The 22634-nt window shown below is 54.4% G+C and overlaps 7 protein-coding genes across 7 annotated transcripts; 5 read left to right on the plus strand and 2 right to left on the minus strand.

The window, feature by feature from the left end:
• Positions 1 to 1843: 1843 nt before the first annotated feature.
• Positions 1844 to 2454, minus strand: J4E86_007099 (uncharacterized protein; the record flags this gene model as incomplete). Its single annotated transcript, XM_051447621.1, has 3 exons — positions 1844 to 2050; positions 2101 to 2364; positions 2413 to 2454. 3 exons carry the CDS (start codon positions 2452 to 2454, stop codon positions 1844 to 1846), a joined length of 513 nt encoding a protein of 170 aa, XP_051301219.1.
• Positions 2455 to 9364: 6910 nt separating this feature from the next.
• Positions 9365 to 12118, plus strand: J4E86_007100 (uncharacterized protein; the record flags this gene model as incomplete). The annotated part of the gene is made up of 3 exons (XM_051447622.1): positions 9365 to 11229; positions 11277 to 11545; positions 11601 to 12118. 3 exons carry the CDS (start codon positions 9365 to 9367, stop codon positions 12116 to 12118), a joined length of 2652 nt encoding a protein of 883 aa, XP_051301220.1.
• A 582-nt stretch (positions 12119 to 12700) lies between these two features.
• J4E86_007101 (uncharacterized protein) lies at positions 12701 to 13412 on the plus strand (the record flags this gene model as incomplete). The annotated part of the gene is made up of 2 exons (XM_051447623.1): positions 12701 to 12870; positions 12920 to 13412. 2 exons carry the CDS (start codon positions 12701 to 12703, stop codon positions 13410 to 13412), a joined length of 663 nt encoding a protein of 220 aa, XP_051301221.1.
• Positions 13413 to 13960: 548 nt separating this feature from the next.
• RPL15 (60S ribosomal protein L15) lies at positions 13961 to 14850 on the plus strand (the record flags this gene model as incomplete). Its single annotated transcript, XM_051447624.1, has 5 exons — positions 13961 to 13976; positions 14029 to 14090; positions 14220 to 14362; positions 14416 to 14429; positions 14483 to 14850. The coding sequence occupies 5 exons, from the start codon at positions 13961 to 13963 to the stop codon at positions 14848 to 14850; spliced, it is 603 nt and encodes a 200-aa protein (XP_051301222.1).
• An 885-nt stretch (positions 14851 to 15735) lies between these two features.
• Positions 15736 to 18135, plus strand: J4E86_007103 (uncharacterized protein; the record flags this gene model as incomplete). The annotated part of the gene is made up of 1 exon (XM_051447625.1): positions 15736 to 18135. The coding sequence occupies one exon, from the start codon at positions 15736 to 15738 to the stop codon at positions 18133 to 18135; it is 2400 nt and encodes a 799-aa protein (XP_051301223.1).
• Positions 18136 to 19107: 972 nt separating this feature from the next.
• On the plus strand, positions 19108 to 20091 carry J4E86_007104 (uncharacterized protein; the record flags this gene model as incomplete). The annotated part of the gene is made up of 1 exon (XM_051447626.1): positions 19108 to 20091. The coding sequence occupies one exon, from the start codon at positions 19108 to 19110 to the stop codon at positions 20089 to 20091; it is 984 nt and encodes a 327-aa protein (XP_051301224.1).
• Positions 20092 to 22090: 1999 nt separating this feature from the next.
• On the minus strand, positions 22091 to 22519 carry J4E86_007105 (uncharacterized protein; the record flags this gene model as incomplete). The annotated part of the gene is made up of 2 exons (XM_051447627.1): positions 22091 to 22125; positions 22174 to 22519. 2 exons carry the CDS (start codon positions 22517 to 22519, stop codon positions 22091 to 22093), a joined length of 381 nt encoding a protein of 126 aa, XP_051301225.1.
• Positions 22520 to 22634: the final 115 nt, after the last annotated feature.

Raw genomic sequence — 22634 nt, forward strand, 5'->3', positions numbered from 1 at the left:
TCGATTTGTCCCTTTGAGATTGGTAGCTCCCTAATGATCCGTGACTTTTCGATCATATCGAAGAGTATCGCTGCGATCTCTGAGTTTGTAAAAACCGTCTTGCATGCGACTACGAGCAAGAAGGCTGCAATGCAGGAGACAGACGTTCGCATGATGTTTGCCACTCCGCCCGTTGGGAAGCCGATGGATACTTTGAGCCAATCGAATTGCTTAGAATTGACGTTTGACAGTGCCTGAGAACCTTCTGAGATCCGACGGGTGGAGAGATTCCCTTGTATCTTCATTCCAAGGCGTTCCAGGGTGAGCAAAGCCTGAGAATGAACATCGTCGTGGCTTGTTGCTTTCCATACAGCGAGGAGAGCATTTTTGCTGTTGACAAGCGTACTGACCAGGTCCACCTGAGGCTGTATGGCATTACTCATCCTTGTAACAAGAGCCTGCAGTTGTCGTGGCGATCGAGTTTAGCTGTTATGAGCTGCGGGCGAAATGTGAGATCCGTATGTTGTTTCTCGCGTCGGATATCAGGGACTGTTGGAACATTAGTTGCTTGGCTTCTAGCTGATTATGAAACGACCTACACTGGTATCGATTTCCAATGTTGTTTACGATGGTAACAACGAAGCGCGATCTCACGAGGCTAGCTAATGGTAGGGCAGTAACGAAGCCTTGCGTGAGGCATTTTTGCACCACAGGGCTTGACCTTATAGAGAGCCTGCCGGCAACATGTCTCGCAAGACGCGACGAGGTGCTTTCCCGTCGAGGTATAACATCGGCTACGCGGGTAAAGGCTGGTTGCGTCTGACCGGAAGCCTCATGATAAATAACAACTCGTAGACCTCCCGTATGGAACCCCGCATTCACCGGCTATGGGTATACTTGAAGGCTTTCTGATTCGTCCACGATTTGATACAGGCGCTGCACCAACGCCACAACGCGATAATGCAAGTAAATCTACCACTTCTTCACCAATCACTAAGTCGTCTCTGTTTTGGGTCAATGCATCTTTTGCCTACTTCCACCACAATATAACAACGAGCTTTGAGTGGTGCAGATAGCAGGATACCCCACCCATGGGACTACCTCATGCAGTGATGACCTGGCCGTAATTGTGCCATGCGTATAAACTTCTCCAGACAATGGCTTGATCCATGTTTGGTGCTCATGTATAAACATGCAGATCGAACGATTTGACTAGGTCGATGTCAGCTGAACTCACCGATGGAAATGTCGCTATCATAGGTAAGAAATGCTAAGAAACTGCCAGTCCCATGCCCGGAAAGAAAATCGCAGCTCGCCGTTCAGTACGACCACTGAGTGAACGATGCGACGCCGCGCACTTACGTCTTCCAGTTGCTCACCCGAGAAATCACGGCACCTCATACAAGAAAAAAACCGAACAGGTCTGCAGACTACATTGAGACAAAAGCTTGCAAAGTAGATGACCTAACGTCAACGTAGACTCCAGGGTGTTCAGCTTTTTCCTAGGTTGGCGTGACGGCCCAAGTCCATAGATGTGACGTCATGATGAACAAACTCTTCCAAAGAAACAATGTCGGCCATTGAGATGATCTTGGGTATCGTAATTCCATATCATTAACTATAGTATTATTACAATCGCTAAAGATCAATGCAAACGCCACATAACGGTCGTACACGTGTACTGGTATCCTAGAAAAACCTCCGCCTTGATCCAACCAGCATCGGCTTCAAGCACGATGTATTATCCACCTTTATATCATACATGTTCCAGGTGACATTGCGCGATTTGATGCGAGCAGGCTCAGACGTCGCTGACATCTGATCGGGTATTCCAAGAAGCGTCGGAATAAGACTTATAGGTGTTCTAAACCTGGCTCATGGAGGGACCGCCACGGCGGATACCACCGCGCAGGTTGGCGCCGCTGCCGCGTCCGTTCATGATGTTGACGGCGAGTGTGGCGACGAAAGCGGCCCATCCGAACCAGAGGAAAGCGGTGGTGGCCTGGGCTTGACGGCAGTTCTGCTCGGTGTCTGCGGAGCTGTTGAGGACTTTGTTGGAGCGGGTGTATCCCTAATACATGTTAGATTATGCGCTCAACAGAGAGATCACAGATAACTTACGGCGTTCGAGCAGCTGTGTGCGCCGATGTATGCGGGAAGCGCGACGGCGGCGCAGAAACCGAAGAGGACGCTCAGTCCATCCATGGCAATGTCCACAATGGGGATGCTGAACTTCTCGATGAAGGATGTGGGCAGGAAGTATAGCAATGTGAACAACCACCATACACCGACGAAGAGTGAGTAGTTGATGATGGAGTGCGTTCCGTTCCACGCGCGGGCGATGTTGTTGCCCATGAATGCGGTGACGAGAATGGCGCAGATCAACTATACGATGTTAATAAAGTCCTTCAATGAGTCAATGCCATGACATACCTGCCAGGCGCGAAGGCCCATGGAAACAGGTCTTGACACCATTTTGCTGATGTGTATATGGAAAATGTGGTGGTTGGGTGGTGTATAGATGCAAAGGAACTCAAGTTCGTCGTTTCTAGCAAAGCGTTAGGTTTGCGGTGGAGATGAAATGAATCGGGTGGCTGCTGTAGATGAAGGCGATCTGCTGCAGAAGGGCTGGGCTGGGGCTGGAGAATTATAGCAGTCGGCGGCTGGCGGGAGGAAGCGGGTCTTTGTGGCAGCGTCATAGGACCCTGGGCGACCAGCAGTGACGTATGAGGGTCCAATCGTCGCTTCCACCTCCGGAACTATCGGTACTTGCCTTGTTGGTAGCGCCGATCACGACGTGCGGATCTTCGACGGAAGATGGAATTGGAATTGCTGCGTGGTGTTTGTTTGCGATAAAGGCCGTCGTTCGCGCGTGCATTGCTCGAATACTATATATGATTCTACGTTGTTACGCGGCTGTTCTCCTGGTTGCTGCGCAACAACAGCGATGATGCAAGTCGGCACAGGGATGTCCATCAGCGCTATCAGCCACTGCTGACGCCCCTAGGCGCCTTCGCTCGCATGACCGCACCGTCACCCTAATTCTTTTCTCCGAGGGGGCTACTGCAGTCTTCTACGTAACAGCTCATGCTATGACATGCGCTGTGGCTTCTGGACCGTCGCCGACACGTAAAGTTTGTCTTGACGACATGAGGTTTGACGTTGGTTTTGCACGTGGAGGAGGTTTGGATCTGCGGATACTCGCTCCCCGGATCGACGACGTGATCGCCATCGTTGCGCTCCGTGCGAACTGTTGTGTGACGCGGTTGGACCATGTTTGCAAATCGTCCTCGCACGAGCATTGCCGGCGAGCCAGTCATGATTTATGATCTAAATGCCATGTTCTTGGATTGAAAGGTCCTCGCAAGGGACATACTGTTGCAACTTCTGCGCTATATAGTCTTGCATGATATTGTGAAACGTAGCGGACGTGTCTTGTTGGGAACCGGCCCTTTCGCGTTGTTGACGTTTCTCAGAAACCTTCTTTGTGCCGTCGAGCATGCGAGTGTTTTATCGGCCACGCGACATCCTGGCGCGCAGACTTTGCTCAATGTGGAGTGGATTAGTAACATCAATCCATCACGCATTGTCTACATGTCAAGTACAAAGTCCAGTTACATGCATCAATAAAGCATACCAACAAAGCAAACATGTATCATTCATCTACATCATAATGTCCAACCCGTATCTGTATTGCAAAGACAAGAGTCTCAGTCTAGGCGACTTTTTCAGATTGGCCGTCCAGCTACCCATCGCTGCCCGAGAGCAGGAGGGTAACACGGACGCATTGATCTTCGACATTCTTTCGACAGCGCCAACAAGCGGCGTGCACCAAGTCACCCCTTCCCATACCAATGAACCGGCTTTGAGAAGGTGGCTTTATGTCGGTTGTCCGAGAAGGACTCGTTGTAATCCTGTGAAGCAGACGCCGACGATTTGAAGGGAGATAGCGCGGCATCGCATGAGCTGTCTCCCGGAGGAGGAGCTGAGCAATGTCCTCGAGCATCGGCCATGTTTGTGTAGCCGCCCGAGCTCATTATCCTCATACTGTTCTCGACTCGAGGCTCCAATGTAGTCTCAAGGTAGGGGTTTCGCTCCGACGAAGGGCAAGGACATCGAGCTTGTAGGCGCCATGCGTGGTCGAAGACCGTTGGGAGAAGAGGCAGAAGCCGGCCGGATAGCCAGTGCATTGCGGGGGTGGTGGGGATGGTGGTGTAGGAGACACGGAGGAGCTTGGAGCTGAAATTTTCAGCGAAAAAGCGGTTTGTGGGCTGCCGAAGGGGTCAAAGCGGAGGCAGGAGGCTGGGGAAGGCGGAGCAGGCAGACCAGAAGCTCGCGAAGAGAATCCACAGGGAAGGCGGCAGTTTGGGAGGACATCTAGGAGACATTGACCTTCTTCAGCACTTCCACAGCAGCCTGTTTGCCGCTGTGAAGGTCAGTGCTGGTTGCTGCACCCCTTTGGTGACCTCGATGTTGTCCAGCTTTACCTTCCTGGCTGCCCAAGGTCTGGCCTTATCCCACAGACAGAGTCTTAGCACCACCCTCCTTCCCCTGCACGAAAGGTAAAGGCGGCGGCGATGTAGAAGCTCTTGATCCTAAGATACCTTCCCTTATACCCCTTGTCATAGTGTTGTGATGTTGTTATGATGTTGTGATGTTGGCCTTGGTCCTTCCTCGGGCAAGCGCTGGTGTTGTCCGTGATGTTGCTCGAGCCTTGACCAAAACCTCTCAAATCACCCCACCCCCTTGAGCCCACCAGCCCCCGATGCAGCCTCTGTGAAGCCATCAGGAGGTTGTGGTCCTTCTCTTAAACGTGGGCTGCCTCGACACCCTGCGCCTCCGCCTCGGGGGTTCGGCGATGTCTTCTCGACTTCAGCAAATCGCTCCCTCAACTTGCAACCACAAGACTCTCGCCGCTCAGGCGGCGCATACTCAACTCTTTGATAGACTCCCATACTACAGAGAGCTCTACCAAAAGTGTAGGAACGGCAACGTGCGCAACGAGACCGCCTCGCAGCCTCCCCGCCACACGTACCAGACGGCAAGCTGAAGAGACCACGCTCTCCCCTTCGCCTCTGCGCGGAGAAAGCTCCGGCGGATGCGAACGACACCCTCATGCTCCACATCGTCGAGCAACTCGCACCATGACCGGCTGTCAGGTCGATAACATCGTGGTGCCTGATCGGAAACCATCTTACACGAGTCCGCGGCCATGGCAACTAGAAGTCTTCTCGAAGACGGCGGCAAATCACTCCAAGGCGCGCACCACCCCGGAAATGCTACTCTTGAATACAAAAGGCTGGCGCCAGACAACAAAGAAGCTGAGCGGAAGCCCCTCTATACTCCGCGACCATGATTGCAACACATCCTGCACACGATGGCGAGGCATCATGTCAACGCAGTGGACACCTTCGGAATACTGCTCTTGGGTACGTAAGGCTAACCAGGCAACACAGAAGTAGGTTGGCGACCATTGGACTCAACACGAACAGAGTTCATCCCTTGAAACCGAAGCGGCTCTCGGAAGCAGACACCATAGTCGACCAGACACAATGACCAACCCCGCGGGAGTCCGCCCAACACCAGGACGAGGATTCGTTGGCGGCTTCCGGGCCGTACCCCGCGCGACTGCGAGCGATACCCCTGCGAGATTCGAGTCGTCACAATACAAACGCCACTCTCGAGGTTGGTGTGGCTTCCTGTGGTAGGCTGGGACATCAACAACGCGGAGAATGGTCCATGTGTACGCACTTTGCAAATACCATCAGGGAGGTCCAATACGAGCATGCACCAGGCATCGCCACAACTATGCGGGACATTGGAAGCCGAGGTGCATGCCACTTTGACCGGGACGCGGATCAGAACATCGGGGCAAGGTACTTGCGATGCCGTTTGGTGACAGCCGGATGGCCTCCACATCGGACCGAGCACTTGATCGGTATCCCAAATGAGGTCCACAAACGTCGGTTGCCACAGGGTTCCTTCGAGTCGGGCAGCCCGATCTGTGGCCATACCATACGTACCTTAGAGCAGCATACAATGCTGGCAAACATCCTGCAACGACAAACAGAATTCCACAAGCCCACGGCCGAAGAACAAGCGACCGTTTGAACAAGGCCTCAGGCGGCGAACAGACGTGCGGGCGCATCGTTGACTGGAGGTACCCCAGGGCTTGGTTGTCCTCAATAACGCCAATGCTGTGCGCAAAATGCGGGGTTGTCAGGATGCCGCGCAGCCAATATGCAGAGCCGAAAGAGGAGACTGTCCAACAGCATGCCGTGCCTCGTGTGCTCGACACCAGCCAAAGACACACTGTAATACCCTGTCAGCTGCAGATGGCGAACATGTCGCGAACCACTCAGGAGTTTTCGCGGGATATGTTGGTCGTTAGCTCCAGGAACGCTCGTTGTGTAGCCATCGGTTGCGATACGTATATCAAGGGCGGCGTCGAATAGGAGAGGCCCAGACGTGCCCACAGAGATCAACGCGCTGAGCGGGGCATGCCGCGGGTGCGTCAAGCAGCTAGAGAGCTTAGTATTGAGGCCATGGTTGTCGTCGAAACCGCGTGACCTGTTACACTCTAGGGCTGAAAGTGTCCGCAGTGCTGCTTAAGGCTGTTCCGGGGTGCTATAGCCTGACGGGGATGCAGCGTGACTGATGGCGCTTGAAGCGAAACAGAATGGCGTGCAGCAAGCATGAAGCCCTAGAAGAGAAGGGATGGATGTCTTCCGACGGGCCCAACCGAGTCCAGACAGAAGAAATGAGGGGTTCGTTGACGAAACCCCAGCCATGCAGCCCAACGCATCGTCGATCAGGAATTGGGCTAAAGAAGAAGGATGAATCCTGATGAAAGTCGATGAAGTTGTGTTGTCGAGAGGTGGTTACAAGAGGTTTGACGAAAGCCGACGGTTGGATGAACCGGGCCCTGTCCGGCGAGCTTCGCTACCCCCCAACAGCGCAGCAATTTGCAGGAGTTCGCCTGAAGCATACACGGCTAGCCAAAGTTGGGATGGCCGTCTCCGCATTTCCTGCGCAACGACCCTTCACAAGCCCCTGACCCTTGGCCAGCCCGGTGAGCTGCAGAAGCCTCAAAGGCGTTGCATGTCTGCTTGTCTCAGAGACTTACGTCTCGTCTCCTGTAATGAGCATCCTGCCTCGCCTTCTTCCTCTTGCCTCCCTGTCAGCCACATTTCGAAGTCTTTGAGATCGCCGTAAGCTCGCCGCGCTTGGGCTGGTGGAGTCGTCTCCTGATCTGACAAGGCGCGCGGAACGCAGGGTGTCTGCCGCGTCTGCTTCCCAACGTTTCGAACGATCGCCAAGGCGAAACTCTGCTGCTGTCAGTCTGGCCTCTGCGGACGGTGCCCTCCCTATTATATTCATCTGTTCTGCCGTCCATGTCAGAGGGCGACATGTGCTTGCTCTAGTAGTCGCACGTCCATCCTCCGAACATTTGTCCTTGATCTGCGGGACAGCCTTGGGTTTAGCAGCGTGGCGCTTCCCCACACTCCAAGGACCCGGTGCCTTCTTGCCGATCCTAGGCTTGTGTGATTCCATGCGACGACTGATGCCATAGCGGATCGTGTTCGTGTTCGATATCTTCGAGAAGAAAGACTAGGGATAGACTGGTTCAAGAGTTTGGCGCTTGGTTTGCGACGTTTTGAGGTATGTCTTCGCCGATCTGCGACGGTTGTGCCCGCGCAGCTTCGTGTCGCAGAGCTTGGGGCTCTCGTCCAGTGCTAATCGGCTTCCAAATCAGTTTGTTTGAATAGAGTCATTGTGGGATAGATTATACCAGGTATGTATCCCTTCCTTTGGCATTCCGCGTCGTGCGCACGTCGTCGTCGCGCCCGTCTGCTGCTGCGGCGGCGGGTCTGCGGCGCATCCAGGCTCTGCGATGTCGTGCATGTGTATGCAATTACCATGAGGCTGACGATGTTGGATAGGATATACCGCCCTTCTCCCGATAGATCTGCTTTGGGCATCGAGCTCCGCGTCGCGTAATTCTCTAGACAAAGTTCTGTTAACTAGGTAAGCAGAGTCAGCCTTTCTTTCTTTCTTTTCCTTACTGCAGCTGCTCTCTCCGGTGTGAGCGTCCCTGCATACGGTTCTCAGGCGCGCTGTTCGGGGGCGAGTGGTGTTGTGGAAGATGTCGGGGTATGTACCGGCGTTGGCGGAGTTGAGGTCGTGCGGGAGCAGGTCAGCGCCGTCAACACCACGCACTGCATCACGGCTCTGGACATGCAGAAGCACCCTATTCGCCTCGGAAGAGTCTCCGTAGGATGTTCTGAAGGGTGGAGCTGCTTGCATCAAGTTCTCGGGGGTGTCCAGATGGTGTGTGTGGGTGGGGCGACAGCAAGCCAACTCTCCTGAGCATTGTCACTCGAACAGCAGCATCATCTCATTCTACGTTCCTACGAGGAGGATCATTGGGAGCAATTCAAGCTTTCTGCTGTCTTCATCCTGTTATTCTTCAGCGTGGCCTCTTCCTGGCCCCTATGTTCATTGCTAAGACGACTGGCCGACAGTAATCTCTAAAGCCATCCGTGCACGGCGTTCCTGCCTCGAGCATCGCCAACGGTCTTTCCTCCAGCGCTTCAAGGCGGTAATCAAGCCAGCTGACTGTCGCATTTCGGTGCTGGCTCGTAAAACCCCGCTGCCGGCGTCGTTTTCTGCTTCCTTCTTCCTCCACCACCATCTTTCCCATCATCTCACTCCCACAACCCTCACCACGCCCTGCATCCGATTCTGCTTGCAGAGACGGTTGCTTCACGGCTTTCTACCACCCCTAAACGTCCTGAAGTGCCGCATCAGCACCATACACGCTGTCTTCAGGTCGTCAAGTACGCATCTAGCGATAGACACATCTGCTTCCGAAATCTACAGTCCAGGTATGTATTCTCATCTCATCTCAGCACCTTCTGCTTCTCGGGCACATCCGGCGCTCCCATTGTTTGCATCGTGGTCTGGCCGCATGCCATCAGAGTGCCCCGCCCTTCACCTACGCTGGCTGGCCACCTTCACCGTTTGCCCCCACGTATGCCCTCACGTCTACCTTCACCGCTGCCTTTACCTCTCTCACCCTTAATACCCCGCTCCTTATCGCCCCTTCTGATAACGTCGGCGCTAACATATTGCGCGTTTGCGATTAGAGGTGAAGGCGACATAAAGACACACCACCTGCTTAGACATTACATCTTCTTACACCCTCGACCACGTAACATAGCATCTACCGTGTGCATCACAGACATCTTCCGTGTGCAGGTAGTGTGCATCAAGACACCCCCCTATTCATCCCCATTCCGGCAACTCTTCAAGGTACGTCCGGCCACTGTCCTGTCATCCATGACAAGGAGATCACTGACGTCTTCAAAGTAGACCATCCATGATGAGTAACAATCCTTACAACCGCGGCTTGACCGTCGGTGGTTCAGCGCTCGAGAAGTCGAAGTTGCAACTCCGACGTCCCACCCCTGACAGCGATGTCTTGGCGTCCAGCGACGACGACCGCGAGCACGTGCCAGTCGTTACTCGCCCTGCGCAAGGCTCCTACCCTCTTGGAGTTCGACGTCCTTCCTCTGGTTGGCTCCAGGACATCCAGCCCAACCGGAAGTTCTCGCTGCCCTCGGTGTCGTTTGCCGGTTCTCAGCCCACTACGCCGTCACTCGAGCTGCCCCAACAATCGCGCCCTTCCACGTCGTCGTTCCCCTGGAATACGCCCAGCTTCAACGGTTTGAATCGCCCGAATAAAGAGATCGCTCCCTCCCCTACTTCTGCTTTCGCTCCTACCGACAAGCCTATTCCCTCTCCCACCACAGTTGAAGGCGACGACGGTAACGGTATTGGCTTTTTGCTCAACCAGCAAGCTCCCAACCCCTTCCGCAAGGCTGTCCGTTCCCAGTCCTATAGCATAGGTCAAGGCGATATCGAGCACAGTCCTGTCAGCCGCTTCTCGCGTCAGCCAAACACCAGCGCCAACCTCCGCCACCGTCCATCCAAGCCCAGCCTTCTTGGTGAGTCCGCTGTCGGCCTCTCGCAGTTGCGTGAAGACGACGCCGACGAGATCGAGTCCTCCAACGGCTCAGAGCACGGAGTCCGCCTACCCGCCGGCTACTGGGAGCGTGAGCAGAAACAAGCCTTGCTCAAACAAGCCGCCATGGAGAACGCTCGTGCCCGCAGCAGGGCCACCTCCACTGGCTCCCCTGTCTCCCAGCTTCAGCAGCAGCGCCGCAAGACCACTGCCGGTCTGCGCAACACCTCGTACAACGCCGCCGGTGAGTATGCCATCGAAGAGCTTGACGACACTGAGCCTGCGGTCAACCGTCCTGCCCCAGGCCTTACCCGTCGCTTCAGCGAGCACGTCGGTGTCCTCAACCGTGATCACGAAGTCGAGATCGTGGACAGCCCTCAGAAGCCCCAGTGGACCACAGGCAACATCTCACCTGCTGAGATGGACCCCCTCGGCCGCCGTCATTCGTTCGCCCACTACGGTAGCTACAACTCAGCCATGCCCCTCTCCACCTTGAGCAACACTCAGGAAGAAGAGGAGGAGTACGTCTCACCCCGCCAGAGCCCACGTGGCAACAAGGACGACGAGCCCTTCGACGCCTCTGCCTACTTCACTGGCTACGGCCCGGCCTCGCGCGCTATCAACTCCTCCGCCATCTCGGCAGCTCACCCCGATCCTGTCGTGCCCAACATGGCCATGTCTGCTGGCAACCCCTACGCGGTCCCTCCTAGAATCGGAAACCCCACTCGCCGCTTGTACATTGTCACCTTCAAGTGCTCTCGTGCCGACATCTACTACCTTTACGACAACACCGGCCTCGAGATCCGTCGTGGCGACCTTGTCATCACCGAAGGCGACCGTGGATGCGACCTGGGCCAGATCACTCATGCCGACTTGACCATGGAGGAGGCTAAGAAGCTCAAGGTTGAGGCCAACGAGGAGCACTTCCGCTGGCTCGTCATGTTCTCTCAGTACTCCCTGGCCGGCACCCAGAACGACTCCGGCATGCTGGGCGCCCTCGCCCGTGCTAACGGATTCCCGAACCCCATGAGCCGCACCCCAGTGACTGCTTCGGGAGAGCCTGAACCGTTCAAGCCGAAGATGATCAAGCGTCTCGCTCAGGCCCATGAGATCTCTGCGCTACGTGAGAAGGAGGGTGGAGAGGCCAAGGCCAAGCGTCTCGGAGCTCAGAAGGCCGCTGACCACAAGCTGCCTATGGAGATCCTCGATGCCGAGTACCAGGCGTAAGTCAAACATGTTCATGTTGCTCTCATCATACTAACATCTTCAGTGATTACCACAAGCTGACCTACTTCTACTACGCCGAGTCGTATGTCAACTTCAACGAGCTCGTCACCGACCTGTTCAAGCAGTACAAGGTGCGCATCTGGATGTCGGCTGTCAACCCTGCCTCCGTCGTCAACCCTGCCGGCATGTCTCAGATCCCGCCGCCTTCTGCCATTGGTCCTGGTGCTATCATCACATCCAACAACGGTAATGCCTCTTCCTCTGTCGGCCCTGGCTTTGGCTCCAACACTCACCGCCCGGCCCAGCAGTACGGTAAGTCCATCGTCGTCTCCTTGCTACGTGTGTATGATTGCTAACTATCGCTCAGGTCAAGCTCGCACCCAGGGCAACTACGGTAACTACGATGACGGCTTCCACGCGTTCTCCCACCAGATCCCGGCCTACCCTACCCAGCCCTCATACAACATGCAGCCTTGGGCCCACGGTCAGCAGATGCAGCAGCAGATGTACCGTAACTACTACCCCAACGTCACTGCGAGCGGCAGCCCGATGAACTATGGAGCTGGAGCCTACTATCCACCTTCGACTTACACTTCGTCATACGGTGGAGGGTATGGGCCTGCTACAACTACTGCTGGATACGCTGCCTCCCGCAACTACACCTCCAGTACCGGCCACGCCTTCGGTCATCAGCATCATAACGCGTACAACGGCGGCACTTCGTACTCTTCTGGCGGTGGCTACACCAACGCCTACGCCAATGCCCAGTACACCTCAGCTGCTCCTGGAGGATACTATGGCGCCTCAGGAGGACGTGGTCGCCCCAACACTGGCGCTGACAGCACCTTGAATGGTGCTATGCACAACTTGTCTTTCGGTAACTGAAGACAGAATGGACTGTCAGGTCAAGTTGTCTTCAAGGTTTCTTTTCGGGTTTTGATCATTATATGGTATTTCCTCTTCATTTTCCTTTCACCTACGATTCCAAGGCTTATGTAGACTGCCCGGTGAGGCAAGTCATTTCCCCTTCCTGATTTTTCTTGATTTTTCTTGCTTTCACCACCAAAAATTCCCCATGAATGCGTGTATTTTAGTTATATATCATGCCTAAATGGCGAAATGAGAATGCTTCTGGCACCAAAAAACTGTCTTTTGTGAATGTTGTGGTATCTGCCAGGCCTATATATCGGGTTTGAGATGACCCTGCCAAAATCACTGAATACCTCCTGGCCTAATTTTCGTGAAGTGTTTCAACACCTTGGCTACCTCCCGGCACCCCAGAGATAAAATCCCTGAAGCCCGTGGGCTGGTTGAGTACCTCCCGGCCTGTATTTCAGGATTTTTCTGTAAACTAAAAATGTGATGTCGCCTTCACGCCTACCTCAAATATTGACACCGGGTGGCACCTTCCTCACCAATCTGCCATATCATTTCACCTTTTCACATACCAACCCTATCGTCTCAACCATGGCGCGCCGACATGCCTCACCCGCGCCTAAGAGCCAGCAAATGCTTTCACTCAGTCGTCTTCTCGAGAAGCCAAAGAAAGATGACACCCAGATGCAGGAATTCCGCGCCACGATAAATGCCGATCAGAAGAAGTACAACGCACTACTAGCACAGCGAAAGCTCCAAGCGTGAGTCAATCCCTCATCATCTGCAAAGCTACTCTAACAGCTACTGTAGCGAGAAGGAAGAAGAGCGCCGTCGCGAAGAACTCACCTCCACCCTCTTCGAAGCCCTGCAAACCCCCAACCGACCAGCAAAGGGCGAGCCCGAAACCTTCGCAGGCACACAAATCGCAGGCAACGCAGTCTACACCTCCGTCACCAGCGTCCTACGCGCATCCGAGGTCCTCGTCAACGAATACCAGAGACTAGACGGCATGATTGCGAAACTACGAGAAGAGCAGCCCGACACTATCGCAGACACATGGAAGCAGGACATCGAGGACACGGACAAGCAGCTCAAGAAGGGCGCGAGAGTTGCGCTGAGGAATGTCAAGAAGGTGCTGGGGGCTGATGTGGAGGACTCTGTGATGACAGACGAAGATGGCGATGTGGATATGGAGGGAGGCGAGAAGGTTGAGCTGAACTATGGGCTGCAGAAGAGTCTGAGGTATGCGGAGAGGGGTGTTAAGAGGATGGTCAAGGGATTGCCGATAAGGGATGGCTGCTAGGTATGAGCGCTATTGTGGTGTTCAAGGCGATGTGTGGGTGGGCACGAGCATGAAGTGCATGGGCATGGCGATGGTTCAGACAACTCGTGGTAACAATGCAGACACCAGCGATCGACGGGTTTTGAAGAACTTCCTAATTCGGATCATACATCGAACAGAGCAGAACACCAGCGTCCGACCCGCGCAAGAGCGACCTCACAGCGTTGCTCATGGGAAGACACCAGATATGAAAGCTTCATCACTCTACTCTCGTCACATACATACAGCTCGCAGGAAAACTGCCTTCGCACTTGTCTCGAAATTTGGTGTTCCCATCTCCTCCGTCACGCTCGGCGGGGCCATGTTCTTCTGACCGACTCGTGTCAGTTTGCGCGATTCCTCGTCAAGCTAGCGCCTCGCACGGCCCCGCCCACACAGTGCGAAATACCTGTCGTATCATCTTTTCGCAACCTCCAGCACGACAGCGTCGACAATCTACTAACCAACAGTCAAGGTATGTCCCTCCGATATTGCTGAATCTCGTCGACTCTATACTAACAATACCGCAGATGGGTGCCCTCAAGTGTAAGCGCACACCGAACACCGCAATTGCCCGCTCGTAGCTGATCCGCCGTAGATGTCGAAGAACTTCAGAAGAAGAAGCAGTCGGACATGATGCGCTTCTTGATGCGCGTTCGCGTACGTACAACCGATTGAGCTGGACAAAGGACTCTGCTAACATTGCAACAGTGCTGGGAGGTATGATTATCCCGAGACCCATGTCTCAATTGGTGTACTCGTTGAACTTTGCTGAGAGTGCATCGATAGCTTCGCCAACTTAAGGTCATCCACCGCGCAAGCCGCCCCTCGCGCCCCGACAAGGCCCGCCGTCTCGGATACAAGGCCAAGCAGGGTTACGTTATCTACCGCATCCGCGTCCGCCGTGGAGGTCGCAAGAGGCAGGCTCCCAAGTACGTGCAATCGTCATCTTGAACAAGAGGACTATGCTAACATTATGTTCTAGGGGCGCCACCTACGGTACGCAACACGCAACCGAATTGCTATGGAACAAAAAACTGACAATCGAACAGGAAAGCCTACCAACCAGGGTATCAACCAGCTCAAGTACCAGCGCTCTCTCAAGTCCACCGCTGAGGAGCGTATCGGCCGCCGCTGCGCCAACTTGCGCGTGCTCAACTCCTACTGGATCAACCAGGACTCGACCTACAAGTACTACGAGGTCATCTGCGTCGACCCCCAGCACAAGGCCATCCGCCGCGATCCTCGCATCAACTGGATCACAAAGGCCGTCCACAAGCACCGCGAGGCTCGTGGTCTCACCGCCACCGGCAAGAAGAGCCGTGGTCTCGGCCGTGGACACAAGTTCAACAACACCACTGCTGGAAGGAGGAAGACCTGGAAGAGGCACAACACCCTCTCCCTCTGGCGCTACCGTTAAATGCATTGAGCATATGGTGTGCTTGGTGCAACGTCTGGTCGATTGTTTTCAGCGTATGGGCTGGCGTGAATGGCATAGGGTGTCCTGGGCTACGTAGCTTCCTAGCAGCAAAAAAGCTGTCAGGACTTTCAAAATCATACCGGATTCATGATCTTTACGAAGACAACACTTCAGTTTTTATCTATTGCAATGTGAAATGTCGGGGATCAAATGTGAAGACGCTGCTGCGGTTGAGGAAGGCGTTGTATTGACCATGTTCGGAGGAGCGAGTATGCCTTGCTATAGCCAAGAACGAATACAGGACTTTCACATGGGTGGCTGACCGGTACCGGTATTGGTAAGACAGCTGCACCATCGACGTCAGACGTACGGCAAAACCAAGATTAATGCGCTGTACTCGCTGTGACCGTTTCCGTGCGTGCTTGGATGATTGCGACATAGATGACATTCGAGAGCCCAGAAGGAATTAATACAGGGTTCTTCTCGTGGCCAGGTCGGGCGTTGCTAAGCGTTGCCGTAGGCCCCTCTCAGCCAAAACATCAGCCCAAAACACATGCAGAGCACCTCGCCAGCGCAACAAGCGACTGCAGCTCCAATAGACGCAAAGGGTAACCACACTCTCTGCAACACTGACGACATGCGGCTGACAGAGTGATTAATCCAGACTTTTGCAGCTTCCGTGGTTCAGCTTCCATTACCATGTTCCGACGTCCACGCGCAGCCAGCATCATCTGAGCAGCACTGCCCTGCCACACGACAAGGCAGTCAACGGGCAACCCCCACCAGGCTGCTTGACGACTAGAGCTGCCTACAAGGGCAGAGTGCGCGCACTGTGCAACCTCTCGCCAGCCTCTTCACTCCCGTCTCTTCGCCAATACCGCCGCCATGGTCAAAGCTGATGCCACGCGAAACTACTATGCCGACCTGAAGGTATCCCCGACGGCCAGCGAGAACGAGATCCGCAAGGCTTTCCGAACGCTGGCGCTACAGTACCACCCAGATCGAAACCCCGGGCGCGAAGCCGAATTCGTCGTCCGCTTCCAAGAGATTCAGGCCGCACACGAGATACTATGCGATGCCAACCTACGAGCCAAGTACGACGCCGATAGAAGGAAATACCGCAATGTATCTGCTCCTGGTCACACTCCGAACACGCCGCGAACGAGACCGCCGCCGCCTCCGAGAAATGCATACACGACAACCACCCCACAAGGCTCGTACTATCGCGCACCTCCGCCGAAACCGCAGCCGCAAGCCCAGCGCCCTCCCCCACCGCAGCAACACCACAGCACATACAACACCGGTGCGGACAGGTTCTCGGGCAGGAACTTCCGCGCGCCACCAACAGCGCAACGACCGGACACAAAGGCCAGGGATGCAGAGGCTCGCGCGAACGTCTTCACGGCATGGCAGAAGATGAAGCAGCCACGGGGTGAGGACCCTCGGCAGCACAACCCAAGCGCCCAGAGCAGTCCGCATACCAATCCGCAGAACAACCCCAATGGCACCCCCTTTGGCCGCAGTCAGAGCACCAGGGTCCCATCGTCCAAGACTGGATTTGACCCATCAACACCAGGCGTCGATGAAGGCCAGGCACGGTCAGCGTATAGGAACTATGCCCGTCCGGCTCCAACCCCACCCATGTCCACGACTCCTGATATGGATAGCCATGCCGACGACGTCCCATACTCAGAGGCCAACCGCGTTCGCACACCATATCACTCCCATGTAGCAGGCGAGCGTACCTCCATGTTCGAAGGCCTTGGACGGTCGTCCAGTGTGCGCAACTCACCCACACACTCGCACCGAGCGAGTTATTCGCAAGATGGGGGCGCCTTCTCAGACTCGGGTCGCAGAACACAAGGGAAGAAGGCCAGCGCGAAGCCGAACCCATTCGCTCATGGATATCCCGACTCTAGCGACGAAGAATCCGACTCGGAAGCGTCCAACATTGGCAACAAGCACCGTGACCCTCCTCCACCACCTCAAACCACAAGACCGCCTCCGCCAACCTGGTCAGAAGGTAACTTCACGACTCCTGATCCGAAACGACAGAGCAACGGCGTGCCAGGGAACATACCCAACAGCTTCAAGAGCAGGAGTGAAGAAAGCATCAACTTGAAATTCTCGCCTTCGGACTGGCATGGCAAGTTCGAAGGCAGTGGCAGTTACTTTGCTCCTAACATGCAAAAAGGTGCCAACGGAAAAGGCCGAGCCTCTCCAACCCGCGGCAGATCACAGCGAAATGCGACAGACCGCAACCCCTTCAGCACGCGGCCGATGGACCCGCCTCCCGTTGCGCCCAACGGACAGCCAATACCTCCTCCTCCACCGGGACCACCACCGGGTGTCAACTTCGCCCCACCCAAGATGGCGCCACACACTGCCAAGTTCAGTCCTCAAGCCTGGCAAGAGACGTTCAAAGATCCGAACTGGGTGTACAACCAGGAGAAGGAGACATCGCCGCGTCGACCATCAGAGGCTACGAAACGTCCAAAGGCTGCGCGAAAGGCTTCGGTACAGCAAAACGGAGCGTCGAAGCCGCAGGAATCAACCGACTCAGCGAGGTCCAAGTACCAGGCCTTTGCAGAAGAGCCAGCAAATGGTGATGTAGATGCCATGGATATCGACCCTGTCCCACCACCAAGCGCGAAGCCTGCAAAGAAGGGAACGCGTACATCACCGAGATTGAATACGGCAGGTGCAGGGGCGACGCCGAATGGCTCTGCTACTGCACCTTCTTCTGCGACCACTGCAAAACCACCAGCCGAAGGACTGAACGGTCTTGGTCCAGACATGATCAATCCGGTCGTGGAGCCTCAAAACAACGGACTTTCCGGCTTGGGATCTGTAATGGATGCTCTCCCTTTCCCTTCCGGCGCATCCAGCTCACATCCCATCAAGGCAAACGCTGCAAAGAATCTCAAGTATCCAGACATACCTCGTGCACCTATTCCACCTACCAAGCTGGATATGGCTTCCGTAAACACGTACTTTGACCACATGGGCGTCTATGTCAAATCCTACAGAGCCTACTGTCAAACCCTTACTAGCCACTTTGCTGCGCGGAGCAGCGAGATGGAAGACTTGGATCATCATTTCATCCACCAGCGCGGCGAGACCACCAGGGGAATTGGGTTTGCGAGCTACATGGCTAAGATGGAAGAGGACGAGAGTGTCATGGAGACATGGAAGCTCGCGCAAGAAAAGCATATCACTGCACTGCAGCAGTGTGCAGATGTGCGGAACAAGACCATGAAGTTGTACCAGACCCTACAGACCTGAGCCTGGCGCTTTGTCGCTTGCTTGAGTTTGCAGGTGTGCTGACGTGTCCTAGAGCGGCCCGTTGCCAAGGAGAGGGCAGACGCCGGGACCTTCATGACGTTGTCGAAGAGCTGCAGGAGTTCACTTTGAAAGAGACGCAGTCCGTTCCTACGCATGTGGCAACTTCGCGCCGACGCACGTCTAGTTCAGTTCTTGGTATGAGGATCTCGAGCGCGTTTCGCACTGCTGCACGCAGTCCGCCGAATATGGACGGTGGTATCGAGATCTTGACAGGTAGAAGTGCGCCGAAACCCCAGCCACTGTTGTCGAGGAAGAAGAAATATCACGTTCTTGGGTAGCGATGGCGTTTGGGCTGAGCATTTAATACCCCTGATGCAGCTTCCAGGTTGCGACGTCATTGGATGTCTTCACGGTTGTGGATGTGTAATTGTAATAATATAGATATCGGTCGTGGTATAAAAAAGCAGGAACCCTACAAAGTCATCTTTGGATACACGTAACAACTTCTTACCCTGCATGTCACCCGCACCCTGGATCTGCATCTTGCGCGAACTTGACTCCCGCGGTTGCAGCGCATGACGCCCGCCGACCCGAGGCAGATTAGCAGTTAGCACTAGAAGCACGCGCTTGTGCGGGCGGAAGAATAGACGGCTAAACAGCACGCCGAACTTCCATCCATCTCTTCATCCACAGCGGACACCATTGTACCGCGATTGAGCAATACTAAGTGGTATGACCGTCTTGGATCCAACTGCAATTTGCTTGGCTTCAGGATAGCCGTCCCGCCGGGTAAATAGCAGGGCGGCTGGCGGCCATCGTGGGGCAGACTACCCCTCCATTCATAAGGGCCCATGGGGAAGGGCAACGTATAGCTATATAACATTGCTGCTTTTTTTCAGTTCAATCCAATTATCTCTCTCAACATCAACCAAATCAACTGAAACCCATACATACATACAAAACCACACAATCATGGCAGACAAAGAACCAATCGTAACCCACGTCTTCACCGCAGACCCCTCGGCCCACGTCTTCAATGGCAAACTCTACGTCTACCCTTCGCACGACCGCGAGACAGACATTGCCGACAACGACAACGGCGACCAATACGACATGAACGACTACCACGTCTTCAGCATGGAAGAAGTCGGCGGCCCCGTCACGGACCACGGCGTAGCCCTCAAGCAAGAAGACATACCCTGGGTGCAAAAACAACTCTGGGCCCCTGACGCCGCATCCAAGAACGGGAAATACTATCTCTTCTTCCCAGCCCGCGATAAGGAGGGTATCTTCCGCGTTGGCGTTGCGAGTGGCGATAAGCCTGAGGGGCCGTTTAAGCCGGAGGCTGAACCTATCAAGGGCAGTTTCAGTATTGATCCCGCGAGTTTTGTGGATGAGGATGGGGAGGCGTATTTGTATTTCGGCGGGATTTGGGGTGGGCAGTTGCAGTGTTGGAAGACGGGCAAGTTTGTCCGCGAGGACTATGAGAGTATGGAGGCGTCGTCCGGACCGGCGCTCTGCGCGAAGGTAGCGAAACTGTCGGATGACATGACGACTTTCACCTCGGATGTTAAGGATGTTGTTATCCTCGACGAGGCGGGTCAGCCTATCCAGGCTGCGGACCACGACAGGAGGTTCTTCGAGGCGGCGTGGATGCACAAGTATAATGGGAAGTACTACTTCTCGTACTCGACTGGCGACACGCATTTCTTGTGCTATGCGATTGGAGAGAGCCCGCTTGGACCGTTTACGTACGGAGGACGCATTCTGGAGCCGGTGATTGGGTGGACGACGCATCACAGTATTGCGGAGTTCAAGGGGAGGTGGTATCTGTTTTACCATGATAGCAGTCTGAGTAAGGGGGTTAATCATCTGCGGTGTGTTAAGATTAGGGAGATTGTTTATGATGAGGCGGGGAAGATTAAGCTTGCGGAGAGTCAGCCGAAGGTTATGTAAGGGGTTGGTTGCGTTGCTATGTAGGATGGATGCTAGGATGGGAGGATGGGAACCAGCTCCACCAAAAGAAGTTCTTTATCCAACTCAACTTTCCGCGTCGTTCGACGGGATATATTCCCTGCTTCACAGGTTCCTCCTCCGTTGTCGACAGTGACACATCATCCCTCACTTCCTCACACCTGCTCTTCCTCTCCACCGCCCTCTGAATCTTGCCCTGCCGTCTCTCCTTCTTTCTCCGTTCTATCTCACCCAACCTCACCCTTATCTCTCTCGCCAAAGGACACCTCAAGCACCTCTCCGCCTCCTCCTTCTCCTCAACCACAACAGTCAACTCCTCCACCTCACTCCTCACCAACACCCTCTCCGCCTCAACCCCCGCCTCCCAAGCCCCCCACCCCACCATCCCCATATTCCTCACAAACCACATCCTAAACTGCTCATCCGGCAACTCGCAAAACGGCGCCGGAAACTGCTCTTTCCTGATCTGCGGATTCGACAGTATGTTGCCCATTTCCGGTACTAATCCCGCTCCCTGAATACGTTTCCTAGCCCAGCTAGTGCCGATGGAAGAGCAACTAGCCTGCACATTAGACTTCCCATACCGAACCAATTTATCGATGCGGAAATCCCCAAACTGAGGGTATACGGGGCCGTCGCGGTATTCCGTCGGGCGTATGAGAAGGCGGGGGAAGGTGGAGGGGGCTTGGAAGGGCATTTCGACAAGGCCCGCTGCTTGCATCTTTTTAGAGGGGAGTATGCCGCGGGGGTCGAGGGTGTAGTAAGCGGAGTCTTTGAAAATGTGTTTTTCGCCCTTCCATTTTGGGGGCGACGCGACGGAGTCTGTTTTCCAGGAGGGAGGTTTGGAGAGGAAAAGATTTTTGCTGATGGGGGCGTAGATGTTTGACAGGGCTTCTGCGTGGAGAGGGGTCGTGGAGAAATTTGGGGTGTGTAGGCGGCGGGTGGTGGGCAGGCCGGTTTTGGGTGGTGTGGTGGACATTTCAGAAAGTGGCGACGGTGGTGCTTGACGGTTTTAGTTGGAGCAGTGGTAGTGAGAAGTTTTGGAGTTGAGAAAATCTGTGTTGCTTAGAAGTATGTGCGGCATGTCAAATATATATTTGGTGTCAATTTGGTGTTGTGGCATATTGCTCATGTCTTTCCGTGGTTGAGTTAAGTGGGTTGGCCAGTCATGTCTCTCCTAATGGTATCAACTGAACTTCTTTTGAGGATTTTTAGGATACCTCACTCTTTCTGTTTCCCAACCAGGGTAGCAACGTATCCTCGGAGGTCTTTCGCTTGTTGCAAAACGTGGTTATTGTAGTTGCCTACCCTACGTATCCACTCTGCCGTATACCCAGAACTACTTGAGATGCTCCAAGCCCTATCAAACCCACCCCAGATGTCAGCACACCCACAACGTCGTCTCGTGACATATCCCACCCATTCTCGCCCTGTCTGTCCTTTCACTCAAGCATACTAAACGCATATATCATAATGTAGCCTCCCCATCTCCCAATGATGAATCGTCTGGTCAACCCCATGTTCCCCGTCTCGAAACTTGCATTTTGGATGCTTGCCTCCGCAGTCATCCCGATGACAAGCATGTCCAAAACGACAGGCATGTCCAAAATAGCAGTGAATTCTCCGACAAGCAGCGCCATCTAGACAAGGCTTTATCTGACATATGAAACGCAAGACGCTCATCATGTTTTCGCTGATATCGCTATGATCGAACGGACATTCCACATCATCACATCCGTGGGAGCCCAGATGGAAGTTGTTGCAGCATCGCTGGCCCCCGTTCCCGTCTACATGAGCTTTAAGCTCGTCGAAACAGGGTGCTGTCGGTGCCGATATGATGGGTGTGTCGATACGCTGATTGGAAGCGTTGAGTGGGACGTAGCCGGGTAGATATCGTATGGTCTTTTTCTGGTGGTCCGTTTTGAGGAACAGTAGTCCTGGTGTGGTCATGCTAGCTACAAGGATGAATCTGCACTCCTTGTCATCGACTGATGTAGCCAATCTCTCTGCGTAAAGCTATTGTTAGTCATATCAAGTACTCCGTTGTCAGTGGTATTGGCTTACCGTCGCGAGCTCGAACTAGACCTGCGCGTCCATCTACGGACACGATTTTACAGTCTTGAAGTCCAGCTACGACTTCCTTGAACTTGGCCGTTGGATCCACAGCACCGGCCTTCGTCTGTGGGACGTAGGCGTTCACTTTCAAACGACAAGAGTCCAAATCCAGGGTTACGCCATTCTTCCAGTATCGCTTGACAGTTGCGCGCATGGCTGATTCCAGTGCTTCGGCATCAGTGGCAGTTCCCTCGTCTCTTCGAACAAGTTCGACATGAAGATTCGAAGATGCGTCCTCAAGCGACAGGAAACTGAGTGTGTCGATGAAGATCTCCACGTAGGGTTCGCTAGCCATAGTTGATTTGTTAAAGCAACTGAGACAGGGTCTGTCGTTTATATCAGTAAGGAGCAGGTCAGCCAGGCATATATGGCTTGCCCAGATGACACCCGGCGCTTCTGACCAAGACCGC

Source organism: Alternaria arbusti, assembly GCF_024043155.1.
Source record: "Alternaria arbusti strain BMP 1465 chromosome Unknown scaffold_9, whole genome shotgun sequence".
Classification (NCBI taxonomy): Eukaryota; Fungi; Ascomycota; class Dothideomycetes; order Pleosporales; family Pleosporaceae; genus Alternaria; species Alternaria arbusti.